This window comes from Gossypium hirsutum, chromosome A02 (genome assembly GCF_007990345.1).
Source record: "Gossypium hirsutum isolate 1008001.06 chromosome A02, Gossypium_hirsutum_v2.1, whole genome shotgun sequence".
Taxonomy (NCBI): domain Eukaryota; kingdom Viridiplantae; phylum Streptophyta; class Magnoliopsida; order Malvales; family Malvaceae; genus Gossypium; species Gossypium hirsutum.
In genome coordinates, this window is record NC_053425.1 from 11339729 (window position 1) to 11362279 (window position 22551).

A 22551-nucleotide genomic window follows, 5' to 3' on the forward strand; every position below is an offset into this window, starting at 1 on the left:
TAATTTATGCTAATGAATGTGAGAGAATAATTTTCTTTGTATAGTAATACTACAACTAGAATGTGTTTCGATCCTATTCTTAGAAACTGATAGTAGAAACCCAACTTTTAATTAGAAACCTCTTGTTTTAAAGTTCAATGGGTAAAAGCAAGTTATCGTTATATGTCTGTGATACACTAGTAAAACTCATTATAGAAAAAAAAAGTTTAATGGAAACTAGTGTTATCCATTGTGTATAGAGGATGAATTTGAATACTATTAATGAAGTTCATTGTTTATTGTTTAAATGTCTAAAGCAAGGGAAACATTAAAAGAACTCTACCTATATAAACATAAGAAGTGATGCCACTTCAACAAGTAAAGGTAGGGTCTCTCTTGTAAATGTTTATTATGAACAAGATAAGAACATGATCATTTTAGTGCTAAAAGTGAACAACCTCTTATAGAAATATAAATGAATATTATGTGTAGTGTATTTCAACTTCTAATACTAGGAGTTGTGGTTCAATCTTCGGACACCAACGACTTATTAGAACTTTGAAAAGCATCCGCTAATTGATGGTTCATATTGAGAGATATCATCTTATATGCATAATATTTGTTGGAGTGAATGGCTATAAAGTATGGTACCAACATTTAAACTAAGGGTGATTGTTAGTAGTTTATAATGTTGGCAGTAAAAATATTTTATTATGTAGAAAAGTCTAATAACTTATAATTATTGGCCAAATAATTGTGTTGTAAAGAGAATTTTTGTATGTAAAGTTGTCTTATAAACTTTATGTAAAGTTGTGTTGTAAAACAACACAATTATATGAAAAGGTATCTTATTAAAAGATATATTCATATTAAAGGGTATCTCATAAAAGATACATCTATTGGATGTCTATATAAAAGACTTTTCTATTAGTCATTTAAATTGTTTTACTTGGAGTGTTGAGGCCTTTATTGTATCTTGAAGGTATTTTAAAATCTTAAAGAAAGTGCTCTACATGCCTCAAAGTCATTATATTTTATAACATTATTTTATTTTTCTAACTTCTATTTTCCTATTATTTATTTTTCTAACAGCCAGAATATAGAAAAATTATTATGTTTCTAACTATATATTAAATACGAATACTACTTGGAAGCCAGCACCCACAAACATGATAAAAGTTAATTTTGATGAGAGTTTTGACGTGGAAGCAAGAAATGAGGAAGAGGGTAGTTATGCAGCATTGTGATGGTTTTTTAGTCCGACTACGCAACCATCCAATTTAGGGTGCGTTCTACATTAAGGTGAAAAAGCACTTAAAAAGAACATTTGGTTTTTACACTTAAAAGTGTGATGGAAAAGTACTTTTTCATTCAAATACAAAAATTAAGATATAAATGCTTTTGACTTTTAGCTTTTACATTAGAATGTGAAAATTATCAAATACCATTATTTATATTAACTATTTAAAGGGTATATAAAAATTAGATTAATTTATATTTTATATATCATTATATTAAATTATTTAAATATTATTTATTATTATATCTTTTAATAATTTATATATCATCTATTTTACAAATAATTTATATTAATTACTTCAAAAATATTTGGAACTTATATTTCATGTACCATTATATTAAATTATTTAAATATTACATAACTTAAAATGTCCTTTTCTTTAGACATGATAGACTTTTAACGGGAATTTTTTGTAGTAACGGAGAACACCAAAAACTAATGAGTACATTTTTTCATAGCACTTTTCTACCACTTTTCAACTACAACGGTAATGGAGAACTAATCCTTACTAAAGTTACCGAAGCACTAGCTTCCACTGTAGCCATTGAAATGGGGCTCCAATTGGGATTGCAACACATTATTACTAAAAGAGATGCTCTCTAAGTGGTTTCGAAGTTGAAGGAAGACAAAGAAGACCTACCAACAATCGGACCTTGATAGCAAAGAGTTGAATACTTGCTAAACAGGTTCAGCAATGTAGGTTTCAACAAAGAAAGAGGCATGCTAATGAGGTGGCACATCATCTGGCCAAACAGGGTGCAAGGCCCAATTTCTGCCCGGGCCTAATCAAAACAGCCCAAAGCAGAAAGCCCAATTTTTCTAGACCTAGCCCACAACTATTTTCAGCACCACCATGCACCCATGTTCTCCACCACTCTTCCACTCCAGCACACCCACGAACGGTTTCCCTCCATGCCATACATACCTGCAAAATAGATTAATGACTCATAGCAGTTGACAGTAGAAAGAAATAACAACAGGAAACGGTTTTGTACTTGGCTATAAAGCCTTTGAATTTTTCATTGTTTGGTTTTTTTTTCTTTCTTTTTTTTTCAGAGAGATTGTACACGAAATACATACAAAAATCAATAGAAAGCAATTCAAAGGTGATTTATCGCTATTTATTGTGTTTTTTTTTTCAATTGGGTTTACATACAAGTATAAAATATAAGAGAGAACGAGAGGCTTACCGGAGTTATATCGCATTCACGCCGTCGGTAGGACTAGCTCCGTTGGTCACGAACAGATTTTGGGAGTGGTTGGGGGCTTGAAAGGAGCCTTTCGGCTGGAGAATAAAGGGAGAGTGAGGGAGATGATATAATATCCAAGGCATTTAGGGTTTTTTTTTTTAAATAAAAGTTAAAAAGTTTTCTTTTAAGCACAATTTTTAAAGCAGGTTTTAGGTGATAAGAATGAAACAGCATGGGGAAGGGAAAGGAATAGCGTGTTTAACTTGGTCCACGTGCATTTACCCCTTAAATGGGTAATTTGCGTTATCAGTCCTCCTTACTTGCGTCACCCTTGATTTGATCCTATTCTGTTTCTTTTATTTTTGCCTTGAAGTTTGCGCACCGTTCCAATTTAGTCCGAGCATGAGTGTTGCTTTTTTGGGGTTGGGAACATTTTCAATTTTAGCCCTTATACATTCACGCGCATTGCGCTTTGGTCCCTATTACAATTTCAATGGTTTTTTTATTTGTTAATTGTCCCTTTAATTTTGCTTTTCTTCCAATTAAGTTTTTATTTATTTTTTCCATAAAATAAGAATATATTATTTTAACATATAGTTTTGTTCAACAAAATTCATATATATTTTTGTATATATTATTTTAACAAAATAAGAATATATTGTTTTCTTCATATGCATATTTATTTGTTTTTTCTTCCAAAATAATTTCATATATCATTTTGTATTTATATACTTTACTTATATTAAGTTTTCTTTATATCATGTATATACGTAACTTATACTAAGTTATCTTTACTCTAAGTGTACATTATTGACTTCCTTTTATTTTATGTAAATATTTCCTTTTATTTTATTTTTTTATGTATATTATTGATTTTATGTTATTTTATGCTTGTTTATTTTCTTCTAAGGACCCTATTTTAAATGGTATATTTTATTTATTTTCGTATGCTAGTACCTTTGTTTTTTTTATGTATAAATTTTCATTTCAAGTATTATTTATTTAGATTGACAAATACTATGCTATGTATTACTTTTTTTATATATATACATTATGTGTCTTGAAATATCGTTTATATATTATTATGTCGTACATTATTTTTATTTTTATTATTTTTTGACCTATTCCAGACTGTCATATATGTTACCTTAAGATTTTTATACATTTGTTTGATTGCATACTAACGATTCCAAATTGCATTTCTTCTATATTATCTATATTATTTGTTAAAACTTGCCACATACTTTTATCTCATGTACAAAACTAAGCTTGTACACATGTTATTGCATCATGATCTTTAAATTCCAACTCTTTGCCCAACATCAATCGTTTTTTATCCCCAAGCAAACCAAACAAGTATTTTTAATTCGGTTTTTATAACTGTTAATTTAAAATTTTCCCAAAACAAAGGCAATGTTTGATGTTTAAAATTTTGGAAATCGTGCCCTAACGTACTGGGTTTCGATTTTTCGTTTATCCAAAATAATCAAGCATCCCCTTTAAAGTTTCGTATGTGTTTTCTAAACTTCAAAACAATGCAATGTTCTATATTTTGGAAATCCCGAGAAATCGTGCCCTAACGTGTTGGATTTCAATTTTTCGTTGGACCAAATGATCGAGTATCCTTTTGAAATTTCAAATATATGAGCTTTTGGAAATTAAGACTCGGTTGTGGTTTCGAGGGTTTAGAAAGTTATGTCCTAACGTGCTGGATGTGATATTTTATTCCTTCGTAACAAAAGAATTCTTAATGACCAATTTGAGTTATTCAAATATTTTAAAAGAAATAGTATTTCAAAATATCTTTTAAATTTTAGACATAAGGACATTGATTAATCAATTAGGTACCAATTTTGGGCGTTACGAGGGTGCTAGCCCTTCCTCGTGCGTAACTGACTTCCGAACCATTTTTTCTCGACTTACGTAGACCTAAAATTATTGTTTTAATAAATCAAAATGTTTTATTAAAATGATCAATTTCAAGGTGATCCGATCTCACCTCAGAAGGGGTCGATGGCGACTCCAAACTTTGATTTTTCAAAATCGATCCCCGTTTTTTTCAAACTTTTAGAAAATGGTTTCGACACAAGGCCTTAATTGTTTTCCATCTTTTGTTCATATGTTTGTTTTGAAAAGGTAAAACAAATCCTCACCTATTGATGTTAGAACGGTTGAATTGCTAAAAGCATGCTGCGTGCATAACCATGCTTTAGGTTAGGCTTCAAATCAAATAAATTTTAAATTATTTTTATTTGAATTTAATTATAAAAATATATTAATATCAATATAAAATTATATACAATTTTAAGATATTTTATTTTTCAATAATAAAACGAATCATCTACCAACCCTAATTCTTCAGTTTTCTTTTTAATTAGATGATAACTCAAGCCAAGCTAACCAATAAACACCCAAAATCTACCATCATTTTCATTTTTTTTTCTTTTGTCACAAAGTAGACAGAAGATTCGGTTTGGATAAGCTCTACGTTATTAAGTCAAAAGCTGAAGTAATTTTAATCATAAATTGTTTTATTTGTTTATAATGCAAAACAATGACCCAATTAATACAATAAAGCTTTAACTTTGTGGGAATTTTCAGTCCAAAAAAAAAAACAATTTGTGGAAATTTTAGAGCAGTTGACCATTTCTTCCGAATTAGTTTTCTCACTTCTTGTCCATATTCCATGTATATTATTTCAAGAAATTAGGTTTAGAAAATTGCATAATTCAACCATTGAACTAATAAATATTAAAGAAAAATTGGGTGGCAAAAATATCTTATTAAAAGCGAATCATATACTATTAATAGATTTTATGATTAAATTAGTTTCACGTGTTAACGGGATATTAACTTGATTTAGTAAATTATAAAAATGTCTTTTAATGTTTAAAATAAATTATATTATTTGAAGATATTTTAATTTTTTTATTAAAAAAGGATGATGTCTCAAATTAACTCACAATCTAATCTAATTTTTTATTTTAATATCGTAAATGTTTCATGTTTTATTATTAATTTGTTTCAAATTATACATTTCGTTATTTATTTTATGTTATTTTTAAACATATTTGTGTTCTAAATACCAAATTTTCACTTAAGGGTATCAGAGACGAATCTAGAGAGGCTAGTAGGGGCCCCGGTCTCCCTAAAATGAAAATTATTATTTAAGCCCTTTAGAAAATTTTAAAATTTTAAATTAGTAAATGTAAAATTGCACTTTGACCCCCTAAAATTATAAAAATTTAATTTAATCTTTTAAAAATTATAAAAATATAAACTAGTAAAAATTAAAATTTCATTTCGATCCTCCCTAAAACATATTTTTGGCTTCACCCTAAAGGGTATGACTAGTATGAATAATTTTCTTTGGAAGTCTTAAACAAACAGGAGTTAAGTAAAAAGGAGTTTTCATACATACATATTCGGCGTTGATGTTTCCCTTTCGAAAAATTAAATTAAGACATAGGAAAAGAGAAAAAAAAATGAAAAAGAAACTAAAATTGAGCTTAATTTATGCAGTTGGGTTCAAATTTTAATATTTAAATATAAAAATTCTAATAATTCGATCTGGTCCGTTTCATCTAGCAGACTAATAATAAATCTTAAAACATATTATATTTTAATTTTAATAAAACCAAAACTGATACATTTGACCTACATCTACATGTGATCTATGCTTAATTAAATTAGTCTAAATTAGACGAGATCTTGATTAGGAGTCATTTATTTATATTATAAGTCCCTGAAACATGCAAAACTTACATTTAAAAATTAATATTTTTACGTTGTTGTTAGAATATAGGGTTTGTTAATGTTTTCGTGTGAAGTCAGCTGTTGACATTACCAACCAGATAATGAAAAGGGAACATGGCAATTATTCCATCCTAATTGTCACACACACACACACCTAATTAAGTTAATCCAAAAATTACCTAACGTTTAGCATTTCAATGGTAGAGTCAGCTCTTTCTTCTAGTCTATCAAAAAAAAAATCAATTTAACCCCTAACTCTTGGATGGAAAAGTTTTTGCTATGAACTTGTTGAAGTGAATCTAATGTGATATAAACACATCACAATCCATGTGTGTAATTAAAAATAATAGAGAGAGATTGAATAATTTAAAGGAAAAAAAAAAGAATTTACTCCCTCCGAGAACAGGTAACTCTTGCAGCTTGAATCTACAACGTATGTATTAAAGTGAACACCTTTAATTAATGAATAAATACTAAAGTTCTAGGTTTAGAATTAATTAAATATCAATACAAATAGTTAATTACTTTTTGAAATAAGGATAAATCGGTTTTTGAGGTTTGATAATTTTTCACATATCGAGGTTAGAATTTTTTTATCTTAAGTTCTAAACTTGACAATAGTTCTCAAGATGTGAAGGTTTTTTTTTTATCCAAATTAGGCTATGAACTTAGATAGAAATCTTAAAATTCAACCCTAATGTAGGTATAATTGTCAAGTTAAAAAAAATTCAAATCTCAATAGAAGAATAATCTACTAATTGGTAACCCTAATATAAAAACAATTGTTAAGTTGAAAACTTAATTTTTTTTAAAAATTCAAACCCTTATTAACTTTAGGATTTAACCCTTTGAAATATTGCGTTAATTAATAAGTGTAAGAATTATTTTGTGTTAATGATTAAATAAATATTTAAGTGGAGATCAAGTTTTACCTCATTTGTCAATTGTCAGGTGAAGAATATATACCCCTAAAGGCCTATCAAAAACGGACCTATCTCTATATATCTTTACTAATTTACTGTTCATTTTTAATGAAAACGCTATAAAACGAAAACTACATGAATAAATTATATGTGTAAAATTGAAATATTTCGTGGTTTAGTGCAATAGTAAGAGTTAACCTTAAATATAAACAATTATGACATTTCTATAAAATATCATTTAATATATTGCATCAAAGTTTTAAAAAATGTTATGTGTATACTTTTACCTCGTATAAAAAAGTCTTTCATTTCTCAATTCTTATGGCATAGTAAATTTATTATTAATTTTAAAAAAAATGGTTATTATTTGTGTATTAAATAATTATTGGGATAAATTTTAAAGTTGTACATGGATTTTGGTTACATGAATTTTGGTTTAATGTTAATTATAAACATTAACTTTGATTTTATATAATTTTATATATGAAATTTTAATTTGTTCCAATTCTCATAAATTATTAACATAATTATTGATATAATATCATTTTATGTTTATATGCTATATACAGAAATAATTATATTTATTCAATATAAAAATAAATTGATGTATTTATTTCTTTAAACGTATATGATTGAATCAAAATTAAAACATCATGTATACATTTGAACCATAACTAAAATTTTACATATATAATTATACAAAATTACAATTCATATACGTAATAAACTAAAATTCAATTTTTTTATAAAATTAACCTAAAAAATTTAATTAATTACATAAATGACCCATTTTTTTTATTAAACACGTAAATGACCTAAAATCTACCGTGAAAATTGGTGGAAGCAAAGAGTTTGGCACCACCAACATGCCACGTCAGCAACCAAGATAAAAAAAATCAACTTTTTGGTAGAGCCATGCAGAATAGTGCTACTTGTATAAATATCAGGAAAATACTATAATTTCTAAAAAATGAAGGGACTTTAATAAAAAAATTCTATTTTCTGGTGGAGCCAAATAAATTGGCGCCACCAGTTTCCAATGTGATTTTTTTTAAAGTTTTCTAAAATTTTAAATATATTAAAAAATGTTAAGTATAATTAATTTTAAAAGTTTAATATATTTAAAAATTTAATATACTTAATATATATTTTTAATAGGTAAAGAAAAAAATGATTTTTTTAATATATTTAAAATTTTAAAAAACTTAAAAAATTTAAATATATTAAAAAATATTAAGTATAACTAATTTTAAAATTTTAATATATTTAATATATTTTTAAAATATTTTTTAAATTTTTAATATATTTAAATTTTTTAAAGTTTTTTAAAATTTTAAATATATTAAAAAATTTCCTCATTACCTATTAAAAATATATTAAATATATTAAAATTTTAACATATATTTTTAAAATATATATTAAATATATTAAAATTTTAAAATTAGTTATACTTAACATTTTTTTAATATATTTAATTTTTTACTATTTTTTAAAAATTTTAAATATATTAAGAAAATATTTTTTATATTTACCTATTAAAAATATATTTTAAGTATATTAAATTTTTAAATATATTAAACTTTTAAAAATAATTATACTTAACATTTTTTAATATATTTAAAATTTTAGAAAACTTTAAAAAAAATTACATTTGAAACTGGTGGAGCCAAATAAATTGGCTCCACCAGAAAATAGAAAATTTTTATTAAAGTCCCCCCATTTTTTAGAAATTATAATATTTTTTTGATATTTATACAAGTGGCGCCATTCTACATGGCTCTATCAAAAAGTTGATTTTTTTTATCCTGGTTGCTGACGTGGCATATTGGTGGAGCTAAACTCTTTACCTCCACCAATTTTCATAGAAAATTTTAAGTTATTTATGTGTTTAATCAAAAAAAATAGATCATTTATATAATTAATTAAATTTTTTAAATTAATTTTATAAAAAAGCCCTAAAATTCATATATATAACTGTAAGATTTATGTCCACAATTATCTAAAGCTAATCGGTGATAATTACTATGGAAATTCAATGTACTTAACTAATTGATTGATAGGAACAAGCATGATGAAATCCATGATTGGGAAGAGAGAGAATTCAAAAACTGAACGCCCCATTAATCCATGCGAATAAACTTTTTCGGTATACATCATAATTCATTTAATTTTATCATTATCTCTATGCTATAATTATGTTTAAACTAAAATACTTGAGACATTAATAGTTTGTGTTATATAAATTATGATATCCATATATCCATATTATATATATATTTTTATATTATGAATGCATTTAAAAAAAATTATGAAAAATGTAGAGTCCGCAAATAAAAAATGGCTTACAAATTAACAGAAAACCAATTTTATTTCTTGTAAATTGATTTACCATATTAAAAAGTGTAAATATTTTTTTTAAATTTATTTACGAGTAATTTTATTTTTATAAAAATTAATTTTAGCCAAGCCTAATATTATTTTATTAATAATATTATTTTTATTTTTATTTTTAAACAATTTAAAAATATTAATATCAAATATTATAATGTTGAATCCTAGTAACATACATATTAAATTATTTATATTATGTTATATTACAATTTTATTTTAATAATAAATTTTAACAACAATAATTTTAAATTTTAAATCGTATTTTTAATATATTATTGAAAAATATTTATATTAATATTTTAATAATAAATATATATTAAAATTTATAAATATTTAATAATAAATTTTTTATAGTATAAAATATGAATATTTTAATTATATAGATATGAGTATTTGTTTAAATCATGCTTAAGTTCATTTATCTCCCAACTCTAATGTGTCATTATACACTGTCATATATATAATATATGTAATTTAAGCATTATTTATTATTAAATTTATATATGATATTAATTATAATAAAATATTATCTTATTATAAAAGAAATTCCAATTGTCAAAAAGAAATGTTACTCTAATATTTTGTAATAAGTATATTTATATTGTATTTGTTTCACTAATAACAAATTTAAAATGATTTTAGAAAAAAATATCAAATAATAAAAAATATTTTAATCAAAATAATTCAAATAAAAAAAACTAAACTTTTCCATAAAATCAATCCAATTTTAAGAAAACATTAAAATTGTTTTAGGTGAAACAAAAGGAACCTATATTTTATATAGTATTTGAAAAGTCGTTGTATCTAGAATTATTATCTTTAATTTTTTTTAGGTCTATTTCTAATTTTCAAAAATTGAGAAGTTAATTTCTCTATTTTACTTTATCAGTCCGTGCTTATTTTTTATTAATTTGTTGTGTATAAATGGTTAAACTATTGATTTTTGTTAATTACTAGCATGTAAATTGTTAAACTACTTGTTCCCAAGTCAACAGTAAAGCTTAATAGTATTATCAATTTGGAATAATTTCTGAGATTTTTCTTTTATTTTGCGTGATTAAGATATTTTTCATGTACGGTTTAAGGTTTATGAAGATTAATCCTTTCGAGTTTATAACTACCCTTTTTAATAATGTCGTCTTTAAAATTCGAGTTCTCTTCTTGTAAGTACAATATGCCTTACATTTATAACTAATACTTCTTATTTTTGTAAAATATAAGAATCAAATTATGTAGTAAGATTAATTTCTAGATTTTTTAAATTTAAAATTTAACATTTAAAATATTATCAATCACATCACACACAAAACCAAAGAGCAAGAGAATCTAAAAAACACGTGGACCATTAATTTAGGAATGGACAGAAACTCATGCAAAATGGTTGGAAAACACGTACAGGATTATATATACTAATCATTTTTATTATTAAGCAGAATTGGAAATAAATAAATACGGGCGAAACCACTGAATAATACAGCATTGAAATGCAATTTGTCTACATCATTATTGTTCTTCACTTCAAACGCGGAGACTAGTCTAGGGTCCCAATCTTTTGCTTTATCTCTCTAGATATATCCTTTTCAAACTATCTTTTTGTAGCTTTATTTGCATCACAGCATTATCTTTTCCTGCAAACAACTGTTTAAAGATTAAAACATGCAAAACATTCTGAAATAATGCACCCTGACCAGATGACAAAAAAAAAGAGGATTCTAATGTATCTTACCTTGGATTGGAGCACGGTCAAAGCCGTGGCTTAGTAGTGGTGAGGAGGAGGGGGTGAAGCGTAGACATAATGGGGTGGGGGTGGAGGAGGAGACTTGTATTTGTAAACTGGAGGAGGAGGTGGTGGAGACTTGTACTTGTAAGGGTGCTTGGGGGGTGATGGTGGGGGTGGTGGGGGTGACTTGTACTTGTAGGGGTGCTTGGGTGGTGACGGTGGGGGTGGGGACTTGTACTTGTAAGGGTGCTTGGGGGTGATGGTGGTGGTGGTGGAGGTGACTTGTACTTGTAGGGGTGCTTGGGTGGTGACGGTGGTGGTGGTGGGGGGACTTGTACTTGTAGGGATGCTTTGGTGGGGATGGTGGTGGTGGTGGTGGGGACTTGTACTTGTAGGGATGCTTAGGTGGGGATGGTGGTGGTGGTGGAGACTTGTATTTGTAAGGATGCTTTGGTGGTGATGTTGGTGGAGGTGGTGGGGACTTGTACTTGTAAGGGTGCTTGGGTGGTGATGGAGGTGGAGGTGGTGGAGACTTATACTTGTAAACTGGAGGTGGTGGGGGTGGAGACTTGTACTTGTAGGGGTGCTTGGGTGATGATGGAGGTGGAGGTGGTGGAGACTTATACTTGTAAACTGGAGGTGGTGGGGTGGAGACTTGTACTTGTAAGGGTGCTTGGGTGGTGATGGTGGGGGTGGGGACTTGTACTTGTAGGGGTGTTTAGGTGGTGATGGTGGTGGTGGTGGTGGGGACTTGTACTTGTAAGGATGCTTGGGTGGTGATGGTGGTGGAGGTGGAGGAGACTTGTACTTGTAAGGATGCTTGGGTGGTGATGGTGGTGGAGGTGGTGGAGACTTATACTTGTAAACAGGAGTTGGTGGGGGAGGAGATTTGTACATGTAAGGTTTCTTGTGTGGTGGTGGTGGAGGAGAGTAGACCGGAGGAGGCGGTGGGGGAGACTTGTAATGGTAGGGTGGTGGTGGGTATTTCTTAGGAGGTGGTGGAGGAGAAGAATAAGTGTAATCTGCAGAGGTTTCAAAAGGCAAACTGAGAGACACTGCTAGAACTAAAAGAGTGAGAAAGAGAGAGGTCATTGATGACCCCATTTTCCCCAACTTTACTTCTAAAAATGGGTTTAATTTGGTTTATGCTCGTAGACACCCTCTTCTCTCCCTTTATATAGACTTTGTTTTAACCTTATAATCTTCATTTAAATATTGGGAAAAAGAAAAGGGCACATTTTCATTTCTTGGAAGTAATCAGAAATAACTGGAGAATCATTGAATTTGAGTTATAATATTGAGGTTGCTAGCTAAGCAGCGAATACAGTAATAGTGATGTGATGTGTATAAAATACTTTTATGTATTTGGCTCGTAGTTGACTTTATACATATAACTTTTTACATGTACGTATGAAATTAGACATGATAATATTAATATTAAATGTGATACGATATAAAATAATTAAATTTAACATAACAGGAATACCTCAGTTCTTGTGTAATTGTTATGGTCAATTGTACCCTCCGTTCCTCTGATTAAACAAAATTTAAGATTTTGACACCAATAAAAAAAATTAAGATCTAATTCTTAAATTTTAGAAGTTAAAAAAAAATAGTCTTGACCTTAATCTTACTGAATTTAAAATTTTTAAAATTTGATATCCATATATAAGAAAAAAAATTAAAAATTTTAATTCCCACTTTTTTTTGTCAAAATTACCATCAACTCATGCATGTAAACAAAATTTGACAAAAGAATACCAACTATAATTATATACTGGGTGTAACACCCTAAACCCGGCCTAAACGTCCAGTCCAAGTTAGAAAGTTACATCATCGATACTCAAATACCTCACAAGTAGCACAATAATACTAAACCATGCTTCACATAGTATTCATCACAAAGATTAGTTAAGTGTATAATCTTCCAAAGTCAAATTATCATAGTTTACCAAAACTCCGTACGTAATACTTTAAGAAAGATAAAAGCTTGATTGAGCTCCTGCGACACTGACCCGATCAAGACTGGCAACCACCTGAAATCCAACCAATAGCAAAATAAGTTGTGAACTCAGTGCATAAAAGAAGTTTGTTCAACTAATGCTCACTTATAAAATAGTTCTGAATTCAAAGATTCGGTTCGATACAGAAGTAATTTCAGTTCAGACTCAGAGCAGATTAGTTCCATATATATATAAGCAATTTCAGTTTCATATACGATACAGATCAGATTCAGATGCAATATTCCTACCCTCATCCGCTACATACCGTCTTCGGCTATCCCAACACACCTTTAAGGACATTCAATGTCCAACCAACCCTGCACACCTTAGAGTGTCCGTTTGACACTTTTACAGAGACACAGCTTAGCTGCTAGATCAGAATGCAACAAAGCGCCAGAATCAGATTTATACGCATTATGGCTTAGCCACTAATTCAGAATAGATTACTTCCTTCTTCACAATACCCCAACCCATGCAAATGCATAGCACAATACCCGTTTCATGTATTCAGTCATTTTAATTTATTTCACAAATAGATAAAAAAGTTTAACATCATAATAAGTATCATAGTATACATACAACTATGTTACTCCTACATCAGTCTCAGGGTATCAGACCGTTCTCATATAATCAAATTCATTCATTCATACATTAAGGAGGACAGTATCAGTGTTAAGCAATATTCACGGCCTCAAAAACAGGTTTCGGGCTCCAATAACATGCCACATGGTTTGGTCACATGCTCATGTCCTCTACCCTTATGGTTCTAAAGCATAAACATTGAGTTACACGGCCAGGACACACGCCCGAGTCCCTACCCGTGTGACTCACTCGAATTGGGCACACACCCATGTCCCTGGCTGTGTGGTAGTGTACCAAAATAGTGATACACGGTCCAGACACACGCCCGTGCCCATTGCCCGTGTGAACCCTACACTAAAATGGCCACACACGGCATAGACACATGCCCGTGTGTCTTGCCCGTATGGCCCCAAATCGATAAACAGTGAGTTACACGACCAACTACACAACCTGCCACATGGCCTGGACACAAGCCCGTGAGACCAGCCATATGGCATCGACAACCACCATTTTCTGCAATCGAAACTTGCAAAAATTAAGGTTTCCAGTACGCACTTGGTTTCACTTTAACGGAAAAATAATGCGAGGACTACCCGAAACCTAATTAACCACCCAATAATCAATTACACCATCTTTTTTAATATTTTACTAAAATCAACCTACCATCAAGATCATGTCGAAAGTTTCGACGTAACCCCAACTCAATTTGCATACTTACCTCGCATGAAACAGAGGAAATCAGGCTAAAGCTGCGGAGTAACATCTCTTGTAATATCCTCGCCTGAAAAAGTAACCAATTAAGTGTTTAAACAGAACGTTCTAGCAAACAATCAAAATCGCGTTTCATTAGAATAATGTTAACAAGATGGAACTCGCAAAACGAAAGGAGGTAACGACGGAACTTACACAATAATCGCACAATTGAACTCACAGGCAACGAAAAATTCCCAATTAATGCAAAATCAAATACAGTAAAAAGTAAAAAGAAAAGAAAAAAAAAAAAGAAAAGAGAACCAAGAACTTAGGAAAATGAAAAGAAGAAATGATAGAATTTCTTCAAAATGTTTTAAGTTAACCACCATCCCACATTCTGACATTTGAAAAAAAAATCCTAACCCATACGATAGGGCTTGAACTCGGAACTAGACAGAATACAAACAGATGCTTAACCAGTGAACCAGTAGGCTCATTCTTAACACCCAGAATTGCACTTAAATACATAACACATGGATAAAGGTTTTTTTAAAAAAACAAAACTTTTAATGATGCAACTCAAACTCCAAACCTTAAACACAATAGCAGAACACAAAGCCACAAATGCAGAAATTTAAATACTGCAGATTCTTACAATTAAATTCTTAAAATTTTAGGGTGTTACAACTCTCTCCCCTTAACAGAAAATTTCATCCTCGAAATTTTACCTGACTCAAACAGATACGAATACAACCGTCGGATTGATTCTTCAGGTTCCTACATGGCTTCCTTAATACCGTGGTTTCGGCATAAAACTTTTACCTGTTTAGATTGAGCACCTTGCTTAACCGTCGTAGGGACCTATGACGCTTTTGAACAATTTATCCCCATTCGACCGGAGTTGTTCAGTAAATGACCCTCGGCTTCTCGATCTTGAATAGGTCCCTACGACGCTCTCCAGTACTCGAATCATAGCTTGAGATAGTGTGTCGTCCCCAATTGTCGGAGTTTGAGACTTCGTCTCAACAGTGGGAGTACCAACTGTTTCGTTGGGCTCCAAGTTAGGCATATTACATATAGAGGATGACTCCACTCGGTTTCCTCCTCGACGTCTTCGATACCCTCAAACACCTCGTCCACGACAACTGCGCAAACCCATTACAGTAATCTAGCTACAATATCAGAGTGCACAAATTAGTTCAGACATCCAACGAGATGATTTCACCAGTTTACATCAAAACATTTAACCAAAAAACAGTTTAGGTATTACAATATTTATAACAGAATAGAAATACTTATAGGGTCAGCGTTGGAGGCTCGATCATTCACTAAAGTTTCGGTGTTTCCATATTAATTCAGATACAGAGTTATCACTAAACTACTTTTCTCACACATTATGAGCTTAAACACAGTCCAAATGTTGACAAACCTGGCTTTGATACCACTAAATGTAACACCCTAGACCCAGCCTAGACGTCCAGTCCAAGTTAGAGAGTTACATCATCGATACTCAAATACCTCACAAGTAACACAATAATAATAAACCATGCTTCACATAGTATTCATCACAAAGATTAGTTAAATGTATAATCTTCCAAAGTTAAACTATCATAGTTTACCAAAACTACTAACTTAATTAGTAAAAGAAAGATAAAAGCTTGACTGAGCTCTAGCGGCACCGATCTGATCAAGACTGGAAACCACCTAAAATCCAACCAAAAGCAAAATGAGTTGTGAACTCAGTGCGTAAAAGAAGTTTGTTAAACTAATGCTCACTTATAAAATAGTTCCGAATTCAAAGATTCGATTCGATACAAAAGTAATTTCAGTTCAGATTCAGAGCAAATTAGTTACAGATATATATATGAGCAATTTCAATTTCATATACGAAACAAATCAAATTCAGTTGCAATATTCCTACCCCCACTTGCTACACACCGTCTTTGTCTATCCCAACACATCATTAAGGGCATTCAATACCTAACCAACCCTGCATAACTTAGAGTGTCCGTTTGACACTTTTACAGAGGCACATCTTAGTTGCTAGATCAAAATGCAACAAAGTGCTAGGATCAAATTTATACGCATGATGGCTTAGCCAGTAATTCAGAACAAATTACTTCCTTCTTCACAATACCCCAACCCATGCAAATGTAGAGCACAATACCCGTATCATGTATTCAGCCATTCTAATTTGTTTCACAAATAGATAAGATAGTTCAACATCAGAATAAGTATCATAGTATACATACTACTATTTTATTCCTACATCAGGTTCAAAGTATCAGACCGTTCTCATATAATTAAATTCATTCATTCATACATTCAGGAGGCCAGCATTAGTGTTAAGCAACATTCATGGTCTCAAAAACTGGTTTTGGGCTCCAATAACATGCCACACGGTTTGGTCACACGCCCATGTCCTCTACCCGTGTGGTTCTGAAGCATAAACAGTGAGTTACAGAGCCTGGACACATACTCGTGTCCCTGCCCGTGTAACTCACACAGCCTGGGCACACACCCATGTCCCTAGTCGTGTGGTCTTGTACCACAAACAGTGAGTTACACGACCCAGACACACACCTGTGTCCATTACCCGTGTGAACCTTGCACTAATATGGCTACACACGGCCTAGACATACGCCCGTGTGGCCCCAAATCGATAAATAGTGAGTTATATGGCCAACTATACTGCCTGGACACACGCCTGTGTGCCTGGCCGTGTGGCGTCGACAGCCACCATTTTCAACGACCAAAACTTGCAAAAAATTAAGGTTTTCTGTACGCACCTAGTTTCGCTTTGACTGAAAAACAATGAGAGGGCTACTTGGAACCTAATTAACCACTTAATAATTACACCATCGTTTTTAATATTTTACTAAAATCAACATACTGTCAATATCATGTCAAAAGTTTCGATGCAACCCCAACTCAATTTGCATACTTACCTCGCATGAAACAGAGGAAATCAGGCTAACGCGGCGGAGTAATGTCTCTTGTAATATCGTCGCCTAGAAAGTAACCAATCGAGTGTTTAAACAGAACATTCGAGCAAACGAGCAAAATCCCGTTTCGACAGAATAATGTTAACAAGACGGAACTGGCAAAACGAAATGAGATAATGATGGAACTTACACAACAATCACACAATCGACCTTATAGGCAACGAAAAATTCCCAATTAAGGCAAAATCAAACATAGTAAAAAGCAAAAATAAACGAAAAGAAGAAAAGGAAAAGAGAACCAAGAACTTAGGAAAATGAAAAGAAGAAATGATAGAATTTCTTCAGAATGTTTTAAGTTAACCACCATCTCACCTTCCAGCATTTGCAAAACAAAAAATATTTCCTAACGCATATGATGGGGCTTGAACTCGAAACTAGACAAAATACAAACAAATACTTAACTAATGAACCAACAGGCTCATTCTTGACACCAATTTACCTAGAATTGCACTTAAATACATAACACATGGATAAAAGTTGTTTTTAAAAAAAATAAAACTTTTAACGATGCAACTCAAACTCCAAACTTAAACACAATAGCAGAACACAAAGTCACAAATACAAAAATTTAATTACTGTAAATTCTCACAATTAAATTCTTAAAATTTTAGAGCGTTACACTGAGAACCTATCAAATTTTATATAATATATTTTAAATACAATTATAATAAATATTAAAAGTGAAATTTGAGATTACACCTAAGAAACATTATAAAATACACCAACACAACTTATATACATAAATTGTCAAAATCAAATTTAGAAAACATATTCATGATTATTAAATCTTAAATCTCTCACGAATAACATATAATACTGATAAATCCATTAAAACACACTAATATCAGTACATATTAACATCATAACAAAATTAACAAATTCAGTAATATGATAATGTACTTCTCAATCCATTACAAAAATCACATCAATAACACGAATTTTCATACTCCAAATAGAGGTAAAAGTATTATGGAGACTATTATAAGAGTCAAATTACATTTTGTCCATTCTACTAAAAAATGTACAAATTAATCATTGTACGTTAGATAAAAAGTAATTAATTTTTCTGTTAAAAATTGTATCTATTTTTACTATTAAAAACTTGTCTATGTACGTCAACATGACGTACACGTGGCATACCATGTGTCACTATCTAATTATTTTGTCAGGTAAACTAGTTTTTAATAGTACAAATAGATAAAAAATTTTAAAAAAATAACTAAATTACTCTTGAATCTACTATATAAAAACTAATATGTAATCTGAAAAAACCTATTTTACTGCAAATAGATAATTTTATTGTTATTAATAATTGGATTTCTTTTCAGTTTTGTTTTCCATGAATTTGAAAACGTTTTATATGGGTACCAAACTTTTCCATGAAATTGCTTGGCTACGGGACCAGGCGGCTTAGACTTTCTTTGCCAGGCTGAATTCTCCACTCTCTCTTCTTTGTCGTTTATATTTAATTTAAACACTCCATTTGCCTTTTTTATATTTCCATTCCCTCTGTCAAATCCATCATCTTCAGTTAATTATCATATTCACGAAGATAATTAACTAGCTTTTGTCTTATTTTCTGTTTTAGTTAACGTTTCAATTGCCATCAATTCAAGACAATTTGGTGAAAATTCATTTTATTATTCAAAATATATTAAGGAATTAACTCTTTCAAGAGAAGTTTTTTAAGGAAATATAGATTTGGATCGTCAGGCCCCTCCCAATGGAGGGCGGTGTACAATTCATGAAGAGAGACACTTAACTAAATGGTATCTTATACCTCAATAGGAGACTTATATATATGGCATATGACAAGGGTTCAATCCCCACTAATGGCGAGATACTCGCATTGCGTCTTGGTGGATGGTCATATATTCACGTACGGTTGAGATGCTCTCTTTCATGAACCGTACACAGCTCTATGTAGAAAGGTTGGGGACAATACCTTCCATTGTTAATAGTCCAAATTTGTGTTTTAAAAAACGACACTTCAAAAATTTCTCCTAAAAATCTGAATCTATCATCAACAAAAACTAGTTAAGAAAATATTATAATATTACATTAAAATAGAAATAAACTTTATTAATTAAATGATAGCCTAAACCAAAATGGGTTCAAAGTGTAGAAATCATGATTAATTTAATCACCGGCAAGGGATACCAGGTAGTTCTTCTAACTAACCACAACTTATTTAATTAATTTACTATATATTTAGATAAAAATAATTTGAGTTATTAATAATTGATCCAATTGCTTAAAGAGACGTTGGTGATGTGCACATGATATAGAAGCTTAACTAGTAAAAGAAAACAAGATTTTAAGTAGATTGTCAAAATATCTTTCTTAAATAAATAGAGTTTTAATAGAAACACTGATTATCAAAAAATATATAAATTACTGTTTTTTTTCTCACAAGAGGAAAAAAGGAAGTGCTGGTGTTTTTAAAGCAAATAGAGAATCTTTTGCTTAAATCACTTTGATTAATTGCTTTACTTGCTTTGACCTTTTTAAGCTATTTTTAGCAAATAAAAATAAAGCAATACATCTAATCAAATATATATACTGAATTTTACAAATATTAAATTTATATTAGAAAATTATTTTTTGTATTAATAAAAAATAAGTATTAAAAACTAATTATATTGTTTGATTAAAGTAAATTTTATTTTTTTAAAATTTAATCTTATTAATATAATATTTTATTATGTTTTGTATAGTTTTTTTTTATATATAATCTATAGAAACTACCCATAATCTTTTATCAATCCTTAAATAAGAGAATAAACACACTTTAACACGCTTGAACGTACGGCCTCCTATACTGATAACAATGTCGATGTCAACAAGCTAAAACTTAATAGGCATGTTTTGTTTAATTTTGAATAAAAGTTAAATATACTAATTTGAATATATTATCTTTTGACAAAAAAAAATCCAATATAGTGGTTTAAAGAAAATCAACTTAATAAAATTACCAAATCCATTTTTTATGACAATTTTGTCCTGAGTAAAAAAATTAATGGAATTGTCAAGCAAATTTAACAATTTAAGTTGGTGTTTAGAAGAGCTGTGCGTGAACCTCACTCACCTCCATTAGTCGCTGTCATTTTCTTCACACATCGGAGTGTGGCACTCACTCTGATGATTTTTCTCATTTCGCCTCCGCCATCAACCTCAAAGCTATATTCCAACCTTTCCCTCTGAAAATTTATTGGTTTGGCAAGGTTGAAATTTTTGGGATTTTTTTTTCTGTTTCTTAGGTTTTATACTACTAGTTGATGTCTTTTTTCGATTATTTCGTTTTCATTTTCTTAAAAGTGACAGCAATAGATAAAAAAGGGTGATAAGTTTCGATAACCTATATTTGCAAATTAGTCCCATGAATGTAGCACCCCAAACCCGACCCAGACGTTATGGCCGGATCCGACATGCCACATCGAAGCATTCAAAACATTTTATATTGTTGATCCAGAAACAACCTACTTAGTGTTTTAAAAGATAATTTCATTATAGGTTAAAGTGAATGGAAGCTGTGCACCAGGTAGGAAACCAGAAAATAGGAGGTGAGTTTATCGGACTACTTAAGTACCAAGCTCCCTTCGGATCCAATCCTAGACATGCACACCGCCATTGCCACACCTTAACGTCGTGTATATTTCTAGGAAACCGATTTGATTAAGTCATTTTTAGGAAAAGTGATTAATTTTGGAAAATACTTTCATTGTGGAAGCTTTGCTTGTTGTCGTGTTATTTTGAAATCAATTGTTGTTTTTTTTTTGAAAACGCGTCCTAAAGCTATCCAATTTCAACAGTTAAAATAAGTAATACCTATCTTAGTAATACATATTAAAACCATCAAAAATAATTAAGCGGCCTTATTACATTTAAAAACCCAAACTTCAACGTAAATAATAGGATGTCCAGTTCACCAGAAGAAAACCAAACTTTTAGAACGGGTGGCCACTCCAAATTCCCTCACAGCTCCAAGCCCACTATGGTTGGGGATTTCCTGCGTGGATGAAAATAAAAGGGGTGAGTTTGGGGAAACTCAGTGTGTAAGGAAAACTCATTCAAAGCCCAAGTCAGCTCAAGCCTATTGGGCCTAAGCCCATTCAGGTAACAGTGGTACTAGACCAGAGCCCTTTTCAGATTACAATAAACTGGGCTTAACCCATTATTCAGATAACAGTATGGCCCAAAGGCCCATTTCAAAATACATGCAACATCAATAACATATGCAAGCCCATTTGGGGAGACTACTCAACCCACCAACCACTACACTCCACCCGTACCAACCCTACACACCATGTGGGGAATAGCTCAACCCACCCAGCCCAACACTCCACAGTTGCAGCCTTGTTGCTCAGTTAACAGTAAATTGAGGCAAAGCCTCCAATACGTGGACAAGCCACTTTCAGTACTTCCTCCGTCAATATCCCAATCCCATGCATCAGATAATAACAACATGGCATGCAGTAAATAACAACAGTCAAACATGCATTTAGGTCAATTTAACCCTAGGGGTATTTCGGTAATTTTTCTACTAGGGGTAAAACTATAAATTTTTCACTTTTAAAGGTATTTCAGTAATTTATCTATTTTAGGGTTTTTCATGCATATTCCTACTTTTCACGTACTAACAGAATCACGTACCGATGTTTCTTATCGAATTGGGCCCGTTGGCCCATCATTCCAATTTTGGCCCATTAAGCCCAAAAATATCGAGGGCACAGAAATCATGCACTTTGCAGTCCAAATTTTGTAGCTTACCAAAAACATTAATCGATTTACCTCACGAGCATTCGCACACTCGCAAATCTACAAAATACCGATTTTCGGCATTTCAGCTTTTCGACTTTTGCCGATCCAGACTAAGAAAGAGGGCGTTAGTTACACACCTGTTTGCGACGATATGCTGACGAGATCTACACACGAACCACCTACAATTGAATTACTAACACGTTAATCTAACTATTCAAATACAAACTACGTATTAACCCCTTACAATA

The 22551-nt window shown here is 30.7% G+C and overlaps 1 protein-coding gene and 1 long non-coding RNA gene across 3 annotated transcripts; both read right to left on the bottom strand.

Annotated features, from left to right (window-relative positions):
- Positions 1–1584: 1584 nt before the first annotated feature.
- LOC107951510 (uncharacterized) lies at positions 1585–2714 on the bottom strand. Its single transcript, XR_001698474.2, has 2 exons — positions 2470–2714; positions 1585–2204 (listed from the first exon to the last, which is right to left on the bottom strand). It is a non-coding gene; the product is annotated as an uncharacterized lncRNA (long non-coding RNA).
- An 8230-nt stretch (positions 2715–10944) lies between these two features.
- On the bottom strand, positions 10945–12494 carry LOC107952294 (extensin). 2 transcript variants are annotated; one of them, XM_041090990.1, is made up of 2 exons: positions 11266–12494; positions 10945–11167 (listed from the first exon to the last, which is right to left on the bottom strand). In XM_041090990.1, the coding sequence occupies exon 1, from the start codon at positions 12361–12363 to the stop codon at positions 11296–11298; it is 1068 nt and encodes a 355-aa protein (XP_040946924.1). In that variant the 5' UTR covers positions 12364–12494; the 3' UTR covers positions 10945–11167; positions 11266–11295. The 2 variants fall into 2 exon arrangements, with proteins under 2 accessions (XP_040946924.1, XP_040946922.1); XM_041090988.1 differs by having other exon boundaries at positions 10945–11177.
- Between the last annotated feature and the right edge of the window lie 10057 nt (positions 12495–22551).